The sequence below is a fragment of the Manis javanica genome, chromosome 3 (assembly GCF_040802235.1).
Source record: "Manis javanica isolate MJ-LG chromosome 3, MJ_LKY, whole genome shotgun sequence".
NCBI classification, from domain to species: Eukaryota; Metazoa; Chordata; class Mammalia; order Pholidota; family Manidae; genus Manis; species Manis javanica.
Genome location: NC_133158.1, coordinates 101,218,659 through 101,238,163, shown reverse-complemented (window position 1 = coordinate 101,238,163; position 19,505 = coordinate 101,218,659). Strand labels below are relative to the sequence as shown.

Sequence of the window (19,505 nt, the reverse complement as noted above, 5' to 3'; positions counted from 1 at the left end):
TGTACATAAAAGAAAACAAAGGGGATATTTTACTTCAGTGTGTTTAAATATTTAGCAAAGAAAACAATGTAAGAATTTTTCTTTAAAAAAATCAACTTTTTTATTAACCATATATCTTTTCCAAAGGTTACAGTATCAAAATATGCATATAAAAAGACTGAAATTTGTTAGTAGTAGCAAATTGAAAATAGAAATATAATGAAACATCTTTTAACCATCAAAATCATTTATTCAGAGAATTTTCCTAGCCAAATAATTTGGCCTAATTTTGATATGACATCTGTTATGTTCAATACCATTGCATAAAGCAGAAATATCCTTACAGCCACTCTTATCTCTGTGCCTTGTGTTTTCAACACATTAAAGTGTTTATACCTCTTCACTAGAAGTGTAAAATAAAGCCAAATAGTACAGTACTTCAGGTTCTTCAGCAGTCCTTCATATTTATACCACTGTAATGCCATCAGTCTTGTAAATATACTTCAACTATAAAAAGAAAAAGATGTAAGAATTTGGATTTTTTTCAAAGGTAAATTTTTTAAAACTAACATCAGTACTTTTCCCCATCACACCCACATCTTAAATACCTAGCTTTGAATTATTTGACTTAACAGAATTCCCAGTAAAAGTTCTATTGACGTATAGAATACCAGAAAAATGAACAAATCTTAAGGATATATAGCTCAAACAAAGGTTTGAAAGTATGTGGAATTTAAAGTGTTTGGAACTTTAGCAAGTTTTTTAAAGCCTGAAGAGACTTTTCTAGTTTTAATGTTACCTTTGATAAACCATATACAACTTTTCATGTATGTCTAAACCATATTACTTTTTTTCCTGAAATAATAGTGAATTCAAACATGAGCATATTTCCTAGGCTAACCTGGCATCACAAAGGAGATTAGTTTTATTTAAGGTTGAGAATACTTTTTAACTGTTAGCTATTTCCTTAGGGGTCCTAGAGAGTTTTGTGTGATAATGGCAGATTTATGGACAATTGTAAAAGTGTCAAGTCTCAAATATTTTTGCTGTGGAGTTAGCAGATAGCATTTGTTCTGTCAGTTTGCTTGTGTCATAGTTATAAGCTTGTTGGGAAAATTAGAAGCATAACAGCCACACTGTCAGAAAGAAAATATTTTTGGCACAAACCTAGTAACCAGACCTTTCTCTCCATATTAGATTATTATAAAATCTACATCTCTTATTAGTGCTGACAACTAAGTGGCAGCCTGCCTTGGTCATTTTGCATTTGACTGCATACTAGACTGACTATTAGAAGATTCTGCTCTTCATTGACTACCCAAACAACCCCCACCTTGTTCCAAATTTTATTTAAAGTAAAAGAAAGCACTCAATATAGCTTTTCCAATCCATTCCTAATGAAATAAAACCATCTGTCTCGGCAGCTGAGTCTTAAATTCAGTTTAATAAGCATGCGACACAAAAGTTCAGCAGACTTTTAAAATGCTAATTAGGACTCTAGGGCTTGTAACATCTCCTAGTCTATGTCCTTTAGATAACTCCAGGTCTGCTCTAATGAAAACAAAACATGGCTGGATAAGTTGAGCTAGCAGTTGCAATCAGGCTGTTTAAAGCAGGCATAGTCTGTGACTCAATGATGATAATAGGTTTTAATTCTCCATTTTATATTTGTAGGCATAACTGCACAGCTCTAAATTTAGAGATCAAACTCAGACATGGTCATTTTTTAAATGAAAAATATGAATTGGTAAGTTATATTACATCAGTACTAAAGAAATACTATATTATTTCTATTTTTTTAGTTTAGTATTTATCTCAGCATATAATTTTTTTAGCAAACCTCTATGATTTCACACTAAGCATTTATATTGACTTCTATTCAGCTATCACTATTAGTGATTTCTTATTTGATGATTAGGAAGAGAAAAAAACCTTATAAACACCTTTCATGTGTATTTACCTTGCCAGAGTAGCCATCCTATCCATTTTACAAGTAACAAAATATTCTTAACATTTTTATTACTGTGTGCCAACAATGTGTTTAATCCTTAAAATAACCCCACAAGGTAGTTATCATTATTATTCCAGTGTGGTTAAGGACTCAGAGGAGTTAAAAATGCTAAAGATCACAGAAAACTAAAAAATGAAGTCCTGCCTTAAAACCAAACTGAAGCCCATGCTCCATGGTGCTTGATCCAGCTCATTACCTGTAAAATCTACCAAATCTTGAAACTTATGAGGTTCAGTATCAAGCCAAGAGAGGAGAAAAAGAATGGATGCAAATACTAGATTAAGCAAGTGAGAATACAAGACACTATATATTGATTATCAACTAGTATAGTCTTGAAGTTCCCTTTTACAGATTTCTGAAAAGTGTGTGACTAAATCATTTTATTTGCTAGAACTATAAAATTGCAAAAAGCAAACTAATGATTGGTCAAGGGTAAAATAAAGATCACAGAGAATTAGTGATATTAGTAAGGTCCAAGTTTACACAGGCTTTTTTTCTTAGTTATAAAATATTTGGTGATGTAACATGGTATACAATGTTCTCATATTCTCTGGAGTTTGTATTCCAGTTGTGAGGCAGTAACACTGGGGATCTGAGGGGGAAATAATATCCCTATATTATAGATGGAGCTTTATGGCATAGAATCATACTGGGAAATTATCACATAAACACTAGTTACAAAGGAGTCTCATGCAATTCCTGTTTGAAATGTGCACACTCTATACACTGCAGAAAGCATTTCCTGTCTCCCAATTTAATGGCATTTTCACATCATTTAAAGGATAATGGAAGGAATGAAACAGAGACACATCTAACTTACCAAAGCAAATTCACCAGCACAAACAAAAGTATGGAATTTTATTGTTTCTACAGAATAGCTTGCTACAGAAACAATTTCTGTAAATTACAAGCATAATCATAGGAACCTTGCTTGATTTCATAGGACTTGAACATACCAAGATATAGCTTGGCTCAAAATCTGTACATTATATGTATAAAATCTATAGGGAACACAGGTGGCAACCATTTCTATCCAGGCTAGAGGTTTAATGGATAGCTTCTGTATATAATTTTAGTGTCATAACTGCAAATGTATGAACTTAACTGGTAATTAAAGCAGATTTATTTTGACAATCATAAGATTAAAATTGCCCAGTATTGGTGAGAGTATGTGGAGAAGCAGTCACATACTGTTAATACAGGCTTAAATAAGTACAAACTTTTTGAAGGGCAGTTTAAAATATAAATGTGCATATCCTTTGACCAAACAACTGTAGTTCTAGAAATTTGTCTATGTAAATGAACAAGGGGGTTATTATCCATGTAAAATTGTTCATTGCAGAGTTGTGAATGGCAAAAGTAAAAATCCAAGTAGCTAGCTACCAATGAATGAACAGTTAGAATTTGAACATCTATTCATGAAAATACTGTGGAAAATACTGTGTAGCCATGCACACAGAAAATGTTTATCAACTTGTAATGACATGGACTAACATGTAAGTTGGTGAAATACTCCAAGTGGGGAAGAAAAATGTTGTCTAGGATGGTGCCAAATACTGTCTGGAAAAACAAATAACCCAATTGTTAATAATAGTGTTCTCATAGGGGAAAGGGGGCAGATACAGAGAACTTCATTTTCTACATTGTACATTTCCTTCTTTAGATTTTTAAACTGAGCATTATTACTTTGTAACTGGAGGGATAAAAAGACAAACTTTTTTTTTAAAGCACTTTAAGACAAGTTCAGACTAATTTTTAGCAAATAGAATACTGTACTTGTACTTAGCCATTAATAAACATTGCATATATGTTTCACAGGCAATCCATTACATTTATGAATTAAGGAATTGCACTGTGGTTACATTTTATTTGCTGATCAAACTGTCTAGAAATAAATATTCCAAAATAATAAATACTTGTAATAGAGTAGTAGTATTACATACTCTCTAGTGTTTCCAATTAAATATATTAATTCCACGAGAAAAATTTAGTACTTTATGGGAGAAAGTCCCTATTATTAAGAAAGAATGTTAAATACCTGGAAATTTTAACAGTAGAAAGGAGTGAGTCCTATACAAGAGATTAAATTGTAAAAATTTGCTACAATACAAAAATAATTAGAAAAATATACCATATATCTAAATTATTCTAAAAGCTTTACTTCTCAAATTATGTAAAGTCAACATAAATCATAATTAAAATCCCAATGACATTTTAATGGAACTTGAAACCCTGATTTTAAGCTTACATGGAAGAATAATTTTTAAGAATAACCAAGAATTTTCTTAATGTGCAGGGAGTGTTTTTATGAGATTTATCAATATACAAAGTGTTAGCACAGGAATGAACTAATACACCAATGAAACAATTACAAGTGAAGAGACAAGTTAAATGTATGTAGACTATGACTTATCAAATTGAAAATAATTCACTAATAAAAAATAAATAGTGAACTATTTGGCTATGCCTTTTTTAAAGTTAAATGCCTATTTCAAGTCATAAAAATATATCCCAGACAGATTAAAGATAAAATGTAAATTGTGAAACTATAAAAAGTACTAAAAGGAAACATGGAAAGAGATATTTACAAACTTTAGCTTAGGAAAATTTTCCCCACAATGACATGAAGATTGGTGGTTTGGAATTGAAAAAAAGTTTAAATTGCATATTCAAAGACAAAGTTAAAAGGGAGAAAACCACTAAATGTTTAGAAGAAATGTATCTTAATATACAAAAAACTTCTATATGTTATTATTTAGCAGATCCAAATACAGAGAAACAAATGGCTAAAAACAAAAGATGTGCTAATGGCACACTAATGATGGGGGAACTCTAAGTGGAAGCCATGAAGTGCCATTTTTCACCTAACAAATTGACACATTGAAAAGATGTGGTTTGCATTCTTGGTGGAAGGTGACTTGACAATGTCAGAAAAACTTCTAATGTGTAGTAAACGAGTAATGCAAATTCTATAAATCTAGAAAATAACCTATGGAAATATGTTTGCAAATGTACAACAATTAATGTACAACTTGTGGAGCATTATTTGCCATAATGAAAGATTATAATTCACTCATACTATGTAAGGAACATGAGGCCAGGAAAAGAATGATCTGTCTACTGATGTGGAAAGATGTCCACCATATTGTGTGAGGTGTGAAAATAGGAGCATAAGTTGATAATAACTTAATACGTTTATCATAGAATGAAATGAGATGATTAAAACACCTCAGTACCTGGTAAATACATTGCTTAATAAATTTTACAAAAGGTGTGTGAAGGGTGAGAAGAGGTACAAAAAGTGAGGACAATAGAATCTGCCTAGATTTATCACAGGATAATGTTAACCATTTTATAGTTCATATGTACGCAAACATGTATGCGCCATTTTTCTACCCAAACAGAATTCATGTGACAGGTACTGCACGTAAGTGCTTTCCACTCGCTGATGAACCTATGTATGTTCTAAATATTCTTCTCACCTTACACATGAGAAAACTAACTCAGAGTACTCAAGTCAATTGCCCCAGGTGACCCAAACTAGCAGGGCTCAAACCCAGGCAGTGTGACTCCAGACATATGCTTTAAGGAGCTATATATAGAAGATAGGAAAGATAAACTGTTAACAGTAGTGTGTAAGCATTGTTTTTGGTCATTTAGAAAGCAAAAGAATAGGTATTTTGGTTTTCTCTTGGTTTACACTGGATTTCAATGAAAAGGAATTATCATCTTGTAAAAATTATTGGCCACAAGAGGGCATTAGATATTCTTTTCCAACTTGGAAGATCCTCAAGTTTGCTTTTGCAATTAATAACTCCATTCTCCCTGAAAAACAGTAGTTGCAGTTTAAATCACAGTTATTCCTATGGACCTACAGGTAGAAATTGCCACTGGTAATGGAGAATTTTTAATTATGTCAGTTATCATACACAACAAAACATTATTCGAATTATTTTTGTTACTAAATATTGTTCATCTAAAGAGCACAGGAAAGTATCACTAATATCACCTATAATCTGTCCAGAAGGGATAACCACTGTTACTATTTTATTGGATGGAGGAATATTTAAATGAGGGACCTTTTATATACTCTCACACTACTGTTGTAGGATATGAAATATATTCATTTTATGGTCACACAATTTGAAAATGTGGAACATTTTCTTATGTCATTGATTTTTTTCTAAACCATGATTTTTAATAATTTCATTGTGTTGATACGCATGTGCCTTAATTGATTTAACTGATCTTTATCGTTAGATACTAAGCTACAGATCTCTTTTGGAAATGTCTTTTCAGTCATGTATCAAGTATCACCTTTTTTGCAGTGGGTTGAGGGGAGGGGAGCATTCCTCTGAAGTCCAGAAATAAACGGACAAGCTGATCTTGTAATAGAACTGCCAGTATTTTGAATTTACAAGTGGAAAACAAATGGATAAAATTCTTAGGCTTACATTAGTAAGTGAAGCTGTAAAATTCAACAGAAAAAATGCGATTGACTTTGTTTCACTAAATTCAGTGGAGAAAACATGGTTTTTGCATCTTACAGATCATCCATCAAAGACTTCTAAAAAACAAGTGAAATAAAATTTGATAAAGATAGTAACTGCTCTAGAGGGGGTGAGGATTTAATAATATGGATAACTTTTGAATCACTTGTATATTTGAAACCAACACAAGATTGTATATCAACGATATTTCAATTAAAAAAAGCTTAGAAAAAAATTACTGATTGAAAATGAAAGTGTACTGTCTCCAATGGAACGTAAAGCATACAATCGTTTCGTCATCTGAGTTATTACCAAGTGAAATCGACTTCATGTTTCCTAATATTGCCCAGTGATAAGACAGACCATAATTAAAATCTGATATTAATAGCTAATACAGTCCTTTGGTAAGTAACTTTGAAAATACCGTTTGTCATGCTTGATACTGTGAAATCTGGAAAGGAATGCACAGAAAGTTAAAATACAGGATCTGACAGGAATTGGCATGCGGGTTTACAATAAAATACTTCCTCCCTGACACAATTGGGAGTCCCAGTCAAAAAAGTTTAAGTGGGAAACATTTAATATGATATGTCCCTTAGATATTTTAGATGTTTATAATACATCAATATGCTTTCAGTCACCAAAATACATCAATACTCTTACAAGTCACCAAATTTTTGATGTAGAGTTAATAATTTTTCTTAGAATATGGGTCTGTTGCTATGAGTTATTTCTGTTTCTCATCTCCATAGTCTACATAATATATCTATCCTAACTTAAAGTTGGTTTCTTTGCAGTCGAGTGAAAATGTATTTTTGAAGCAATATACCAGCAGAATCATTTCCTCAGATATGTTCTCTAGTACAGTTGATATATACAATTTACTTAGACTATGTAACAAGCATAAACAAGCTCAGAACCACAGTGGACTCTGGTCAATCATACACCCTCCAGGGCCACCAGGGCCATCTGGGAGAAGAGGTGCCGCTGTTGATGTTCAGTGTGCTTTATGCATAGAAGCAGGGAGAGGGCACCAGTTAGGCCAGAGTCTGCTCCCCTCCCGGTGGCCTTCTCCCTGGCTGGTGTTGCTGGGGGAAGAAAGGTGAGCAAGAGCCACACACCCTGTAACTCTCTTCTTTCCTTTCATATGGTTCTCTCGGCCATGATACCAAAGACTCAAGATCCTAGAAAAATACCAGACCAGGAATCAGGAGACCTGGATTTCGTTCCTAACCATGTGGACTTGGGAAATCAAAACTTCTCTGGATCTTGATTTGTTCATAAAATGATACTAAACTAAATAACATGGGCTATAAGTATTTTGGGCTTTTTGTTTTGTTTCTACAAAATTGGAACTGCTATGTAAATTTTCTTCACTTAACTATTCACAAATCTTTTACCCATAATACTACAAAAAATGTTTAAATCAAACCTACATGAACATGTTCATAAAGCCCTGTTGGCTTCTATACAATCTTTTAGTTGGCAGGGTAGAGATTACATTTCCTCTCATGTAATTAATTTTACTTTGTGTTCAGTTGTTTCTGTGAACACCTAAAATGTCCTGTCCTTGTCAGCAAGACTGGTGGAGGCTGAATGTTGGAGGACTGAATTTCCAACAGGTTGTCCATCTCAACAACTGGTATCTTCTCTATCACTCTCTCCTCTCAGAATTGCAAGGTCACTCTATTGTTCCCTTGAAATATCCTCACTGTTGACGGTTCTGGGACTATGTGAGAGTAAAATGTCCTACTGAGCAAACTTGGAAGAGCACAGTGCCAGCAGCTAACGTTCGACTGAAATAGATAGTGTCTGACAGCTGACCTAACGTGATCTAGACACATCTTCATCTCAAGTGCAAGAGAACTCCTTTTCCTCATCAGTTTTGTGCTGATTTGTAAAATTGCTCTGGGCAGAAGTCCAGAAACATGAAGAAACCAAAGATAAATTAAGAAGAAACACAGTGATGATACATGGTGGTGGTGGCTTATTATCACACAGAGCTGCTACAATTATTATCACCAACAAAAATCACTGAGAATCCACTTTATGAAGAGTTCTATACAAAGATGCTCCACCTGTGAGGAGGTCTGACATCTGCTTAAGGAGGAGACAAACACATGAAAAGACAGGTAGGTGACCCTCAGCTTCCTCTGAGGGCACGATTTCAAGGTGGGAGAAGTCAGGTTGAACCAAGACACTTGAGGAAGGAATAGAGTTACATGGTCAGTCAAGGGTAAGACCACAAACAGTCGAAGAAAAAGGACAATCTGGCAAAAGAAAAAAAAAGCTGCATTTCATATAACAAATGGCTAATTCATTAATATTTAACAGCTCCTCCAAATGAGCAGAATAGTAATACAAGAGAAATGAGCAAAGCATATGAACACAGTTGTCAAAATATAATTTTTTTGACATAGGAAAAGATACTTGATTGAACAAATAGAAATAGAATTTTGAACCATGAAATAATTTTCTTCTCAGAGATGAAGAATGATTGGAAAGTTGGATAGGAGTACTGGTGAGGATTTGGGGGACAAGCACTCAATGCAAGCATAAGCTGCTATCTGCTTCAACACTGAAGAAGGTATTTTAATAACAGCTGTCAAAATACTCCCTATGCAGTACCCTCCCCTTCTAGAAATTTACCTTAAAGATGTATTTACACATATGCAAAATGAAATAAATACAAATATACTGCTTGTAGTTTTCCTTATATCAAAAAAATGGGATCAATTTAAAGGTCATCAATTGGAGACTGGTTAAATAAGTGAGTGTATTACTTTGATGTAATACATAGTTTTGAAAACAAAGTTTACATAGACAGGTAGACACATAGATAATAGATAAGTGTGTCTAAAACTTTTTTTGGAAAAAAAATACATGTATCTGCAAGTATGTAATGAAGTATGTTATAGCAAAGAGCCCTTTGTGAACGTCTACAGCCTGGCTAGAGTTTGCATAAGTTAAAAGCTGTCCAAGAAAACTTTTGAGCAAGAGATCGAACTTGTTTTAAGAAAAGTAACTCAGAAGTGGAGAATTGTAATCAGCCCTTGTCTAGAACATAGTTACAGAGCAATGGCCATCTACTTGCTTCCATGATCAAATGAGCTCTTGTTTTCTTCTAAAATGGTCCATGCCCTCTTTCTCTCTTCCTGAGGTTAGATGCTCCCAAGTCCTCTATAAGCAACAGTAAACGCATGGGAAAGGTTCTTTTTATAAAAGCAGCAGATGTGAAACATAATAAATTCATACACCTTTAATGAGCACTTATGCTTAGCTGCAATACCAGACACTAAACTGACTATGCATAAGACATTCATGATCCAAACCCCATCTGTACTCTCAGAACCATTTGCATTTGCAGTCCCATTTCTGTGTGCTTAGCCTCTTCTGTCCCCCATTCTTCACCCAAATGCCCTGAATTTTGCCTCTTCCCTGTCTTCTTCCCTTCTAGCTACCTATCCTAACCCCTCCCACTGTATGACCTCACCTCTACTTCATGGAGAAATGGGAGACCGTGGAACTACATACCCTCCACACAGCCACAAACCTCTTAAATCTGCTCCCAACCTCACTTTCCCTCCTCAGGTTCTCGAGGCCATATTCTCCTTGCCCTCCAAATTAATCCCACCACATTCCATTGGGCTCCTTCCTCTTTCCACCCCCGTCTCCACAGCCTACAGTAAGTATTCTCAAGTCTTTCCCATCTCCACAAACAAGTTAACCTTTGTTCTACTCTAGTTATGGAGCCCTCTGGCTGTCTCTTTCCTTTCATGGCCAAGAGCATTAAATAATAACCTAATATGGTTTTCAAATTAGATCTTATGAATCAGTCTTGCCAGGAGCCAATGGGGATCTGGTGGAGGCAGGAGATGGAGAGGCAAGCCATATCCACTTCATCTTTTATATAATTTGGACTCAATATTTCTTCTGAGCCAGTTTTACATACTAACTGTATTTCTGCTTCCTAACATCTCTTTCAGGCTTCAACCCCCTGAACTAGGGGTTGGTTCAGTTGTTCCCCCAGAGTTTGTCATCAGGGACCACCTCATTCCCCACATGGTTTGTTTTTGGTCTTTTGTGCCCCGAGAGGCTGATGTGGGGCCTCTTCTCATTCTCTCTTTCCCGACTGATCTCACCCTCTTTTGTACTTTTAAACTACATACATGTTTGGCTTAAAAAGGCCACATCACTTTTTTCCCCTTCCCAGTTCCTCAAATTGTGGCCTAGGGATCATAGCATCCACAATAATACCTTGTTGAAATGATCTGGTGCGTAAAAACCAACATCAGTTTCACTTAAATCCCACAATTTAACTGTCCTACTGACTTAAATGTGCTAGAAGAGAAATAGAAAGGTTTTGATAGTGATGTCATTTAGGTGAAATATTTTAAAATCCACTTACTGTTGTTACAATGCTGTACAGTTTAAAAAAAATTTTTCACTATCAAGTCAGATGAAAATCAGATTTAGAATATGCAATGAGTTAAAGACATTCTGGCTTACAGAGATGGAAATTCTTCACTGTTTCCCACTGGTATTTCCCTATTACACGTGGAATGATCCCACAATCTAGTTGTATTATATGGTTGACACATGTTTTAGACTTTTGGGGATGATCTAAACATAAGGGAAATTGAATTATATGTAACCATATTTATATTTAATTTTATGTAACTGGTGCTGCTTTTGACCAGTGACAGCGAAGGCAGACCATTTCCTTTCTTCACAGTGAGTACAGTATCACCGAGACTTTACTTCCAAACTACTCTATCTATTCAACGTCACCATTTACATACATACTGAACTTTTGAACTCAACATGTTTGAAATCGAACTCCTTAGCTTAACTTTCAAAGAATCAGGGCTCCAATGTCTACCTTTATTTCTCTCTACATTCTCTGCCATGATGAGTCCATCTATTCTTATGTCTTTAAAATATGTCTTCCTGCTTCTGACTGCCAAATCTGCATCTCCACCCCAGCTTTCAGCTTAGGTATGGGTTTGACTCACCTGCCTACAGCCAACTGGTGGAGCTGCTAACAGACACAGGACTCTCTACTTCCAAGTTTGCTTCTCCCTGTCTTTGCCAGCTCAATCTCATAATTTTCCACTCAGTTGCTCCTATCAAAAATCTAATATTCCTCACTCCACATGACCAATCCATTCACTATTAACTTTTAAAATATATATTTAGGATAAACTCATGCACACACACACGTGCCTGTATATGTATAGAGCATTTATGGAAAGATAAGAATCTGCCTATACTTCTCACTATATACTCCTATACCGTATGAATTTTGTGCCTTGTGAAAAAATTTTTTTTTAAATTAAAATTTTTAAGTTACACCTCTTGAAGAGAACAGGGGACAGAAACTGAAGAACATGAGAGAATGACTTACATATGCTACATCCTGTGATTAGATGTAAGGTAACTGTTTTATGGCCAATCCATATTTGAAATATAGTACATTCATAGGGTTGGGGAAGGGGGAGACAGAACCATGGAATAACTATGCTAACATACTTATTGAGGGGCTGATATTTGTTGTATACCACTAAAAATTAAGCAAAGAAACTCTCTGGGCATGTGTTCCACACCAACTTCCAGTCTTTTATTAGTCCTTCTCCATAATTTCTAATCATTACTATTGTTATAGGTTGAATTGTGTGCCCCAAAATTGCTATGTTGCAGCCCTAATCCCTAGTATCTCAGAATGTAACCTTATTTGGAAATAGGGTCGTTGAAAGATTCAATTAGTTAAAATGAGGTTATTAGGGTGGGCCCTAATCCATTATGACTAGTGTTCTTAAAGAGGGGAAATCAGGACACAGAAACAGACACACACAGAGGGAAGGTGATGTGAAGATGGAAGACAATCATGTACAAGCCAAGGAGAAAGGCCTGGAACAGATCCTTCCCCAACAGAATCAACCTTGTCAACACTTTCCTCAGACAGAACCAACCCTGTCAACACTTTGACCTCAGATTTCTAGTCTCCAGAGCTGTGAGACAAAAATTCCTATTGTGTGCCCAATCTGTGGTACTCACAGAAGTCCTAGCAAACTAATACAATTATACACAGAAATTAATTGTAAATGACTAGTCATTCAGAAGACTAATCATTTTTAAAAATCTGAAAATAACTGACATCTTTTTTCAAAAATGATCTTCTAAGAAATGGAGTTTTAGTTTTCCAAGTAGGTCTCCCTAAATTCTGATACCAAGAATATCATTAGTATTATCAAAATAAGGCAATTAATATTTAAGATGTGTTATTTTGGCTCACTAAAGGTGTACTCAAATATTTTTGAGTTCCTGAAGCTCAAGAATAAAATATTCTACCATGAATGATTTAGCACAGAAACTAGTCACATGTAAAGGGTTTTCCAAACAATTAAGAGGTTCCCATGTTTAAGTAGTTATTAAAATAACCTGGGAGAGAAAACAGTCAATGACTTCAGACCTAGTCAGTTAGAATTTCTGAGGAGGGTTTTAGAAATTTACTTCTAAAATGCTTCTCAACTTTTCCAGTCTTTATAATAATTAGGCTTGTTTTTGTTGAGTCAGGTCACCCCATTCCACATTTGTGCCAGTTAACTTTTTAAGTCAACTGTAGACTTTCCTCTTGCCCACACTCACTCTTTTCCTCTTGATACTGACTTTTGGGAAGAGGCCAGGCCAGTTGTCTTGCAGAACATATGACACATATGTAAGACACAACCAACCTTAGTACCATAGTTTCCTTTCTGAAAACTCATTCAACATTTACTGAGCAATATGCAAGTCAGTTAGGCACTGAGGAGAAAGAGGGGCAATCCGGCTTCAAACTTGTGAAGGGACAACTAGAACACAAAAGTTTTATGCCATAAAAGACCTGTACACACAATGTGGAGGGCCCAGACGCACCCCTAATATTGCATGTGAGGGGCAGGGGTGCGAATCAGGGAAAATGACTCAAAAGAGACAGTGTTTGGACTTTCACTTGCAGGGCACACAGTGCCTCTCTGGTTGAGGCAACAGCCTGCTCACAAAGGTGTGAAAGCATGAGCCCCTAGCTATCAAGGAGGCTATCACATCAAGGAGCACACAGAGGTGTTGAGAAAATAAACCACACAGAAATGGAATGGACCAGGAGAGACCTTCTATACCACATTAAGATGATCTGGTTTTTAACACAATCCTATTTATATTTTAAGATGACAAATCCACTAGGACTTGGGGACAAGGCCTTAGGGAGAACCCAGACCCCAGTAGTGTCTGGTACTTGGCTGGGGATTGACATCAGGTTTTACCTCTGTAGTTTCCTGTATCTTTTCCCACCTCTCTCATTCTCCATTAGAAATTTCACAGCTCAGCAGTGAAATGAGAAGCAAATTGATCAAGGACCTTGTCCTGAAATTTATTCCTTGGTTCTTCATTAACTCCACAAATCCGTCTTTTTCTGCAATGAACTTAGGACATTTTTTTCCTATGAATAGTTATCAAATTAAGAAAAAACATTTAAGTAACCAAACAACATATCACCTTTAATTTATACTTCAGAAATATCACCAAGGAAAAAAGGAAAACTGAGCTGAATTCATAGGACTGGCTTCCTGATCTTTTCTCACTGTTGCCTTTATTGCATTTAGAAATTAAATTTTACTATGCCTTAGGCTTAAAATTAGACCATTTTTATTTAATAACAAATTATTTCATACTCAATTTTATCTGTTTCATCAGTTTTGCTATTTGGCAAGATATTTGGCATTAACCAGAAATATGATACAGCTCTTACAGCTGCAAAGGTTAAAATATGGGTTGAATTGAAGGCATTAAATTATACTCAGTAGTTTCACCTACTGTATTTTATTGTAATCTTGATTCTTTGAAAATCTGTTTATCACTATCAGCATCCCAGCAACCAGGCACAAATGCAAAAAATTTTCACTATGCTATCAATTCTCTCATTAAAACCCAACATCCCCTATGACATAGGTATTTTTATTTGCATTTTTACCACTAGGAAACTGAAGCCAAACAAAGCATCTAGTAGTAAGTGGTACTAAGACATATCTGACTCCAATGCCTATGCTCTTCTTTTAATCCGTAAATAGCAAATTTCACAATACAAACCATTGGTTCTCAACTGGGGACAATCTACCCCTACGTGAGTGGATATGGGGCAATGTTTGGAGGCACTGTTGATTTGTCACATCTACAGGAAAGAAGAAGAGTGCTACTGGTATCTAGTGGGGAAAGACCAGGGATGCTGCTAAAATCCTACCATGCACAGGATGGTTCCCCTCAGCAAAGGATTATTCAGCCCAAATGTTAAAAAAGTGCAGGGGTTGAGAAACCCTAGTATAAACAAAATACTCCACAAGATGTCTTCTTACAGGAGCATTACTACCCCATACTGTTTTTTTCTGAAACCAATTTTTAAAATCAGTGAAAACAGCTTTAAACTGTTAACTAGATGTGTATGTATTTAAAACATACACATGTATTCCTTTGAGTTTATACTGTATACTGTGAAACCATCACAGAGCTTTGAATGCTTCAACCTCAAATATTATAATATTATTAGATACTGTCATATAAAGGCACAGGAGTGGGAAATATGTGTCTATATTTGACATGTTTTCATTGACATGTGCAGTTAAGATCTTCTGTTTAATAAAGGATGCAAAGAGGGAGGAAGAAAGGAAACCCTGAGTGACAGCATATTGAAGTTTTATAAAACCAACATTTTTTAAAAGGCACAATGAAGCCACACCATGAGGCAGAAAACTGCTTTCTTGATTTTATTTCAAAAGTACACAGGTCACAAAACTAGAGCAAGTTGTTGTTTTTAAAAACAAATTTTGTTCTTACAAATTTCAAAATCTGCAACATTGGATACTTAAGCTAGAAACCTTAAAAATAAAATTATTTTTGAAACTGATACTATCAATTATCTACTTGTATGTGAAGTGTCAAAATATTTTTTCTCAGTAGTATAAGTGTATTTAATACAAAAGTTCAGTTGGGACAAGAATAAGTGAATCAATGAATTGTGGTTCTTTTAACACTTGCATCATTAACTAAGTTAGCAGAAAACACAGAACTCTTCCTTGATGGGAGCTTTTAGTATTATGACCAAAACCAAACCCAACTGATACTCAACACCTTCTTAAATTACAAAACAGGGTATTTTGTAAACTTGACCTTAACTGACAGTGAGAAGCCACATGAAGAAAATTGCTTGCCGGTGTTATAATCTACAAGGTAAACAGAACCACCATTCACAAATGCATTATTCTTCTCTGCTTCTATGACTTTTATAAGTAGAATTTATGCTCAGTTATGGACCATTTTAGTGTCAAAATAGGCAATGAGTAAAAAATCCAACTGCAGAACATGTTGCCTTTATTGTAAGAATATCCAAAGGCATTTGAAATATTAAAACTTGCCCAGAACATTTATACTAGTAAACACAGACATATTATAAAGATATATGTACATATATATAATATATAATGATGTCACAAGCTACTGAAGTTAAATTGTGCCAACTCTTTCTACAAACTACTTCTAACATGACACATCAAAGTATTAACTACATAAAATATGGACTTTTCTGTTCACACTGGAAAAAGGCATCTGAAAGCCCTATTAACACTGTGGAAATGAAGAGATTAGAAAAAAACTTTAAACATTCACATAACTTCAAATTTGCATGCCACATGCATACAAAAAGACAGAACAGTTATTTTAAGAAGCAATCAATACATTAAAGAATTTGATATCCAACTTCATGCAATGAGTTTTCCTTGTAACTAATCAAAATGTTTACTTGCCCCTTTATTTGCTACAAATTTCCAGAACTCAATCTTAAAAATGATCTTTTTAATAAAAATCAGATATTTCTCCAAATCCCTAATCTAATTGTGTTTCTTCAACTAACCTCCCTCCCCCTAAGAAACAGTCAGGCTGTGTTTTCTTTATAACAACTTCATGGCAGATAGCACAAATCTAAAGAAGTTATTTGCCTGGAAAAATTTTTCAGTGTAATCAGTAAGATTTGTCTTTTTTTCCTTCTAACAGGAATATTGGTAAGATTGCTGACAAGAAAAAGAACACCTATAAACAAAACATTCAAAGCACAGAACTACAGATTCAATGGCATCCTTTTCAAGTTATCCTGTATGACTCAAAGAGATGGTGTCAAGTTTCTTAGGTGTAAAGTTGAATGAAAAGGTTTTGCTTCAAAGACAGCAGTGAGATCCTTGACTGACTGGCTTTCTAATGGCAATGAATGAATAACTATTTTTGGTTGAACTGCTTGCTTGATGATTACCAAGAGTAATTCCAGAACAAACATTGATCTCTGGTTTGACTGAATTTACCAGTAAGACTTATTTGGAAGGTTGTCAGTACTATATAAATTTTGGGTCAACTGAAATTTACACTGACAGTAAATGGAGGTACCATCTTTAACCTTACACCCAGTAGTCTCTTAGGTCACACAACTGATTTTTCACAAGCTCATATCTCAGGTCTAAATGGAAAGCACTTCTGGATGTGGTTCTGATTAACTTATAGCCAAAGCCTAGCTTAGTACACCTTTTATAGTAATTTCTGCTTAGACTGATAGCAAAGTCATTGTATGAAAGTTGGTAATAGAAAGAACCAAAATTATTTTATTATTAAAGTTGTGATCTGTTATTTATTCTTATAATATCTTATAAATTTTACTCATATAAAATAGGCCAGACATCTGGCATTCAAAAATAGCTACCACTGTAAAATCATAAACAAAGAGCATTGGTGGTTCTGAAATTTTAAAATTTTGTGTATAACACAGTCAGTCAAAATTGCATCCAAAAAGAACAGAGAAGAGGAGGCAAGAGTCAAAGTGAGGATAGAAAGGTGTCACAGTGATGTGTTTTAGGAACAGTACCTTCACCTCTAAGCACCTTTTAGGTGATAGCTAGCTCATAGGCACGAGAAATTCATAATAAAAATTAAATTACCCAGAAGGCACAGATGAAAATGTTAATGCAAGTATAAAAGCAGTATTATGTAAGGTTAAAAACCTATATAAAAAATGCTTCCAAATTAGGTGTAACTACATTACATAGATAATCCATTACACAGATATTCACCTTAAATTTACTATTAAAAAGTATACACAATACTCTTCCTAATCATAAATTCATGCCAACATTAATTTATAATGTAGCATTAACCACCACAGCACCCAAAGAGATTAACAGAAACCAGCTCCCTACTAAAATCTAGGGAAAAGGTTTTAGAGCTAGAGTAATAATTTATTGTAGACCTTATTTACTATAAAGAAACTGTCGGCTCTTTCTACTATAGCCACACTCCCTCACAATCTTAAGGGAAATACAATAAAAGTCACTTTCTTCTACTAGACAGCATTTAACACATTTGGCAGTTAGAAGTACTCCTATTCCCTTCATTTCTTTCTTTCTTTTTTTTTTTTAAAGAATAAATCACTTTCACAAAACTAATACTCAAACTCTTCAAATCTCAGCTTGATTTTTCTGTAACTACACAAAGACATGCTGGCCATACAACAGCAACGGCACATCCTCCCAGGTCTGAGGTACAGAACTGATGGAGGACACTTACTAGCTTAAAATGTATTTCCTCATGCAGAGTCTGTAAAGAACATAGCCTCCAGGAACCCGCACTCAGGACGGTAACTTTAGGATTACATGTTTCCAGAACATATATGCAACACCATCCAAAAAAAACAAAAAACAAAACCACTGAACCAGAAGGAAAAAATTTAGAACTGGTAATTAGGGAATTTCAACTGTAATTAATCAAATAATAAATTAGTTATAATTTTTCTTATTAGAAAAATACCACCTTAAGTAGAGGGCCACTGTTTAGCTGAGAACTGCAGAATACCATGTTCTCGATGTGGCTTCTCACTGTTCTGAAGACTACCACAGGTGCGGGGTCAGAGCACTCAGCAACAAAATCCATACTCATGGCTGCCCCACTGGTGATATCACTATATGTAGCCGACAGCAAGTTTTCTAAGTGAGTAAGAGAGATGCTCCTTTTTTTAGCATATAAAAGAACTTATATGTCCCTGTTGCCTGTAACAGTCTATCAGTTAAACAGTTAAGAACTCATTTCACAGACAAGGTTTATGAATGACTCAGAAGCAAAACTAAAGTTTTCCAGAACACTGTATGTAGTGTTTTCTGTATTAGAGATTCCAAAACATAAGAGTTTTCAAAGAAACTATAAAAAGAACAAACATTAATATATGTAAGTATTTTTTCCATGAATGTTTCTTTACCCATTTGGGGGAGACTGCTAGGTCATAAATTAATTGAAAAAGCAACCTAAAAATAATGGCAGAAATTTTAAGGTACTACTTTCAGATGATTCAAGTATCAACTTGGTGTGCATGAAAGTTCACCAGTTTCTTCACCTGTAACTTCATATACAAAGTGCTACATCTCAACTAAGTGTTGGTATTTAGAAACCTCTCAAACCTATCAAATCAACCTCTTCAAGGAAATCTTTTTCAGATGGTGAATTTGTCTTGAGTAACTTTAATACCTTTACTATTTCAATATAACCAAACGATACTTTTTGAAGTATAGTTGGTACAGTTTCTAGTTACCTTCTTTCTGATATTATTTTGAGGCTGGTAGCAAAATTTAGAACAGAACATGTTTTCATATTTAAGAGAAGTGTGCAGAACACAGACAGACGACTCTATACTATAGACCCATCCTTGCTTTGTGCCGGAATCATCACAGGCACCGCTCCCATCCTACTGAGGTTTGGGGCAGCTACCTTAGCAGGCGGGACAGTTGGACTCTGGGGGGCGCGTTCAAAGTCTTCGCTTGGTACTTGGTTGTACTGAGTCTTGGAATATCCATCCATGTTGGAAGGGGACAGGGATCCCAGGGATGAGTGATTGCTGCCAATGTAGCTTCTGGCAGTGGATGTACGGCTCTTTGGAGGAGGCACATCTTCCCTAAAATGCAAAGATGTCA

At 35.0% G+C, this 19,505-nt stretch overlaps 1 protein-coding gene across 4 annotated transcripts in view; it reads right to left on the bottom strand.

The window, feature by feature from the left end:
- Positions 1-94: 94 nt before the first annotated feature.
- The window catches only part of CXADR (CXADR Ig-like cell adhesion molecule), a 59,188-nt gene continuing 39,777 nt past the window's right edge, over positions 95-19,505 (bottom strand). Inside the window, exons 7-9 of one of the 4 annotated variants that reach the window (XM_073231838.1) lie at positions 19,303-19,486; positions 13,782-13,940; positions 95-486 (exon numbers count right to left, since the gene is read on the bottom strand). In XM_073231838.1, coding sequence (XP_073087939.1) covers positions 13,815-13,940; positions 19,303-19,486 — 310 coding nt within the window. In that variant the 3' untranslated portion in view covers positions 95-486; positions 13,782-13,814. Of the gene's footprint in view, positions 487-13,781; positions 13,958-15,260; positions 19,487-19,505 lie in introns of those variants that run through there. The other 3 variants (XM_017642212.3, XM_017642206.3, XM_017642200.3) reach the window with 3 other exon arrangements.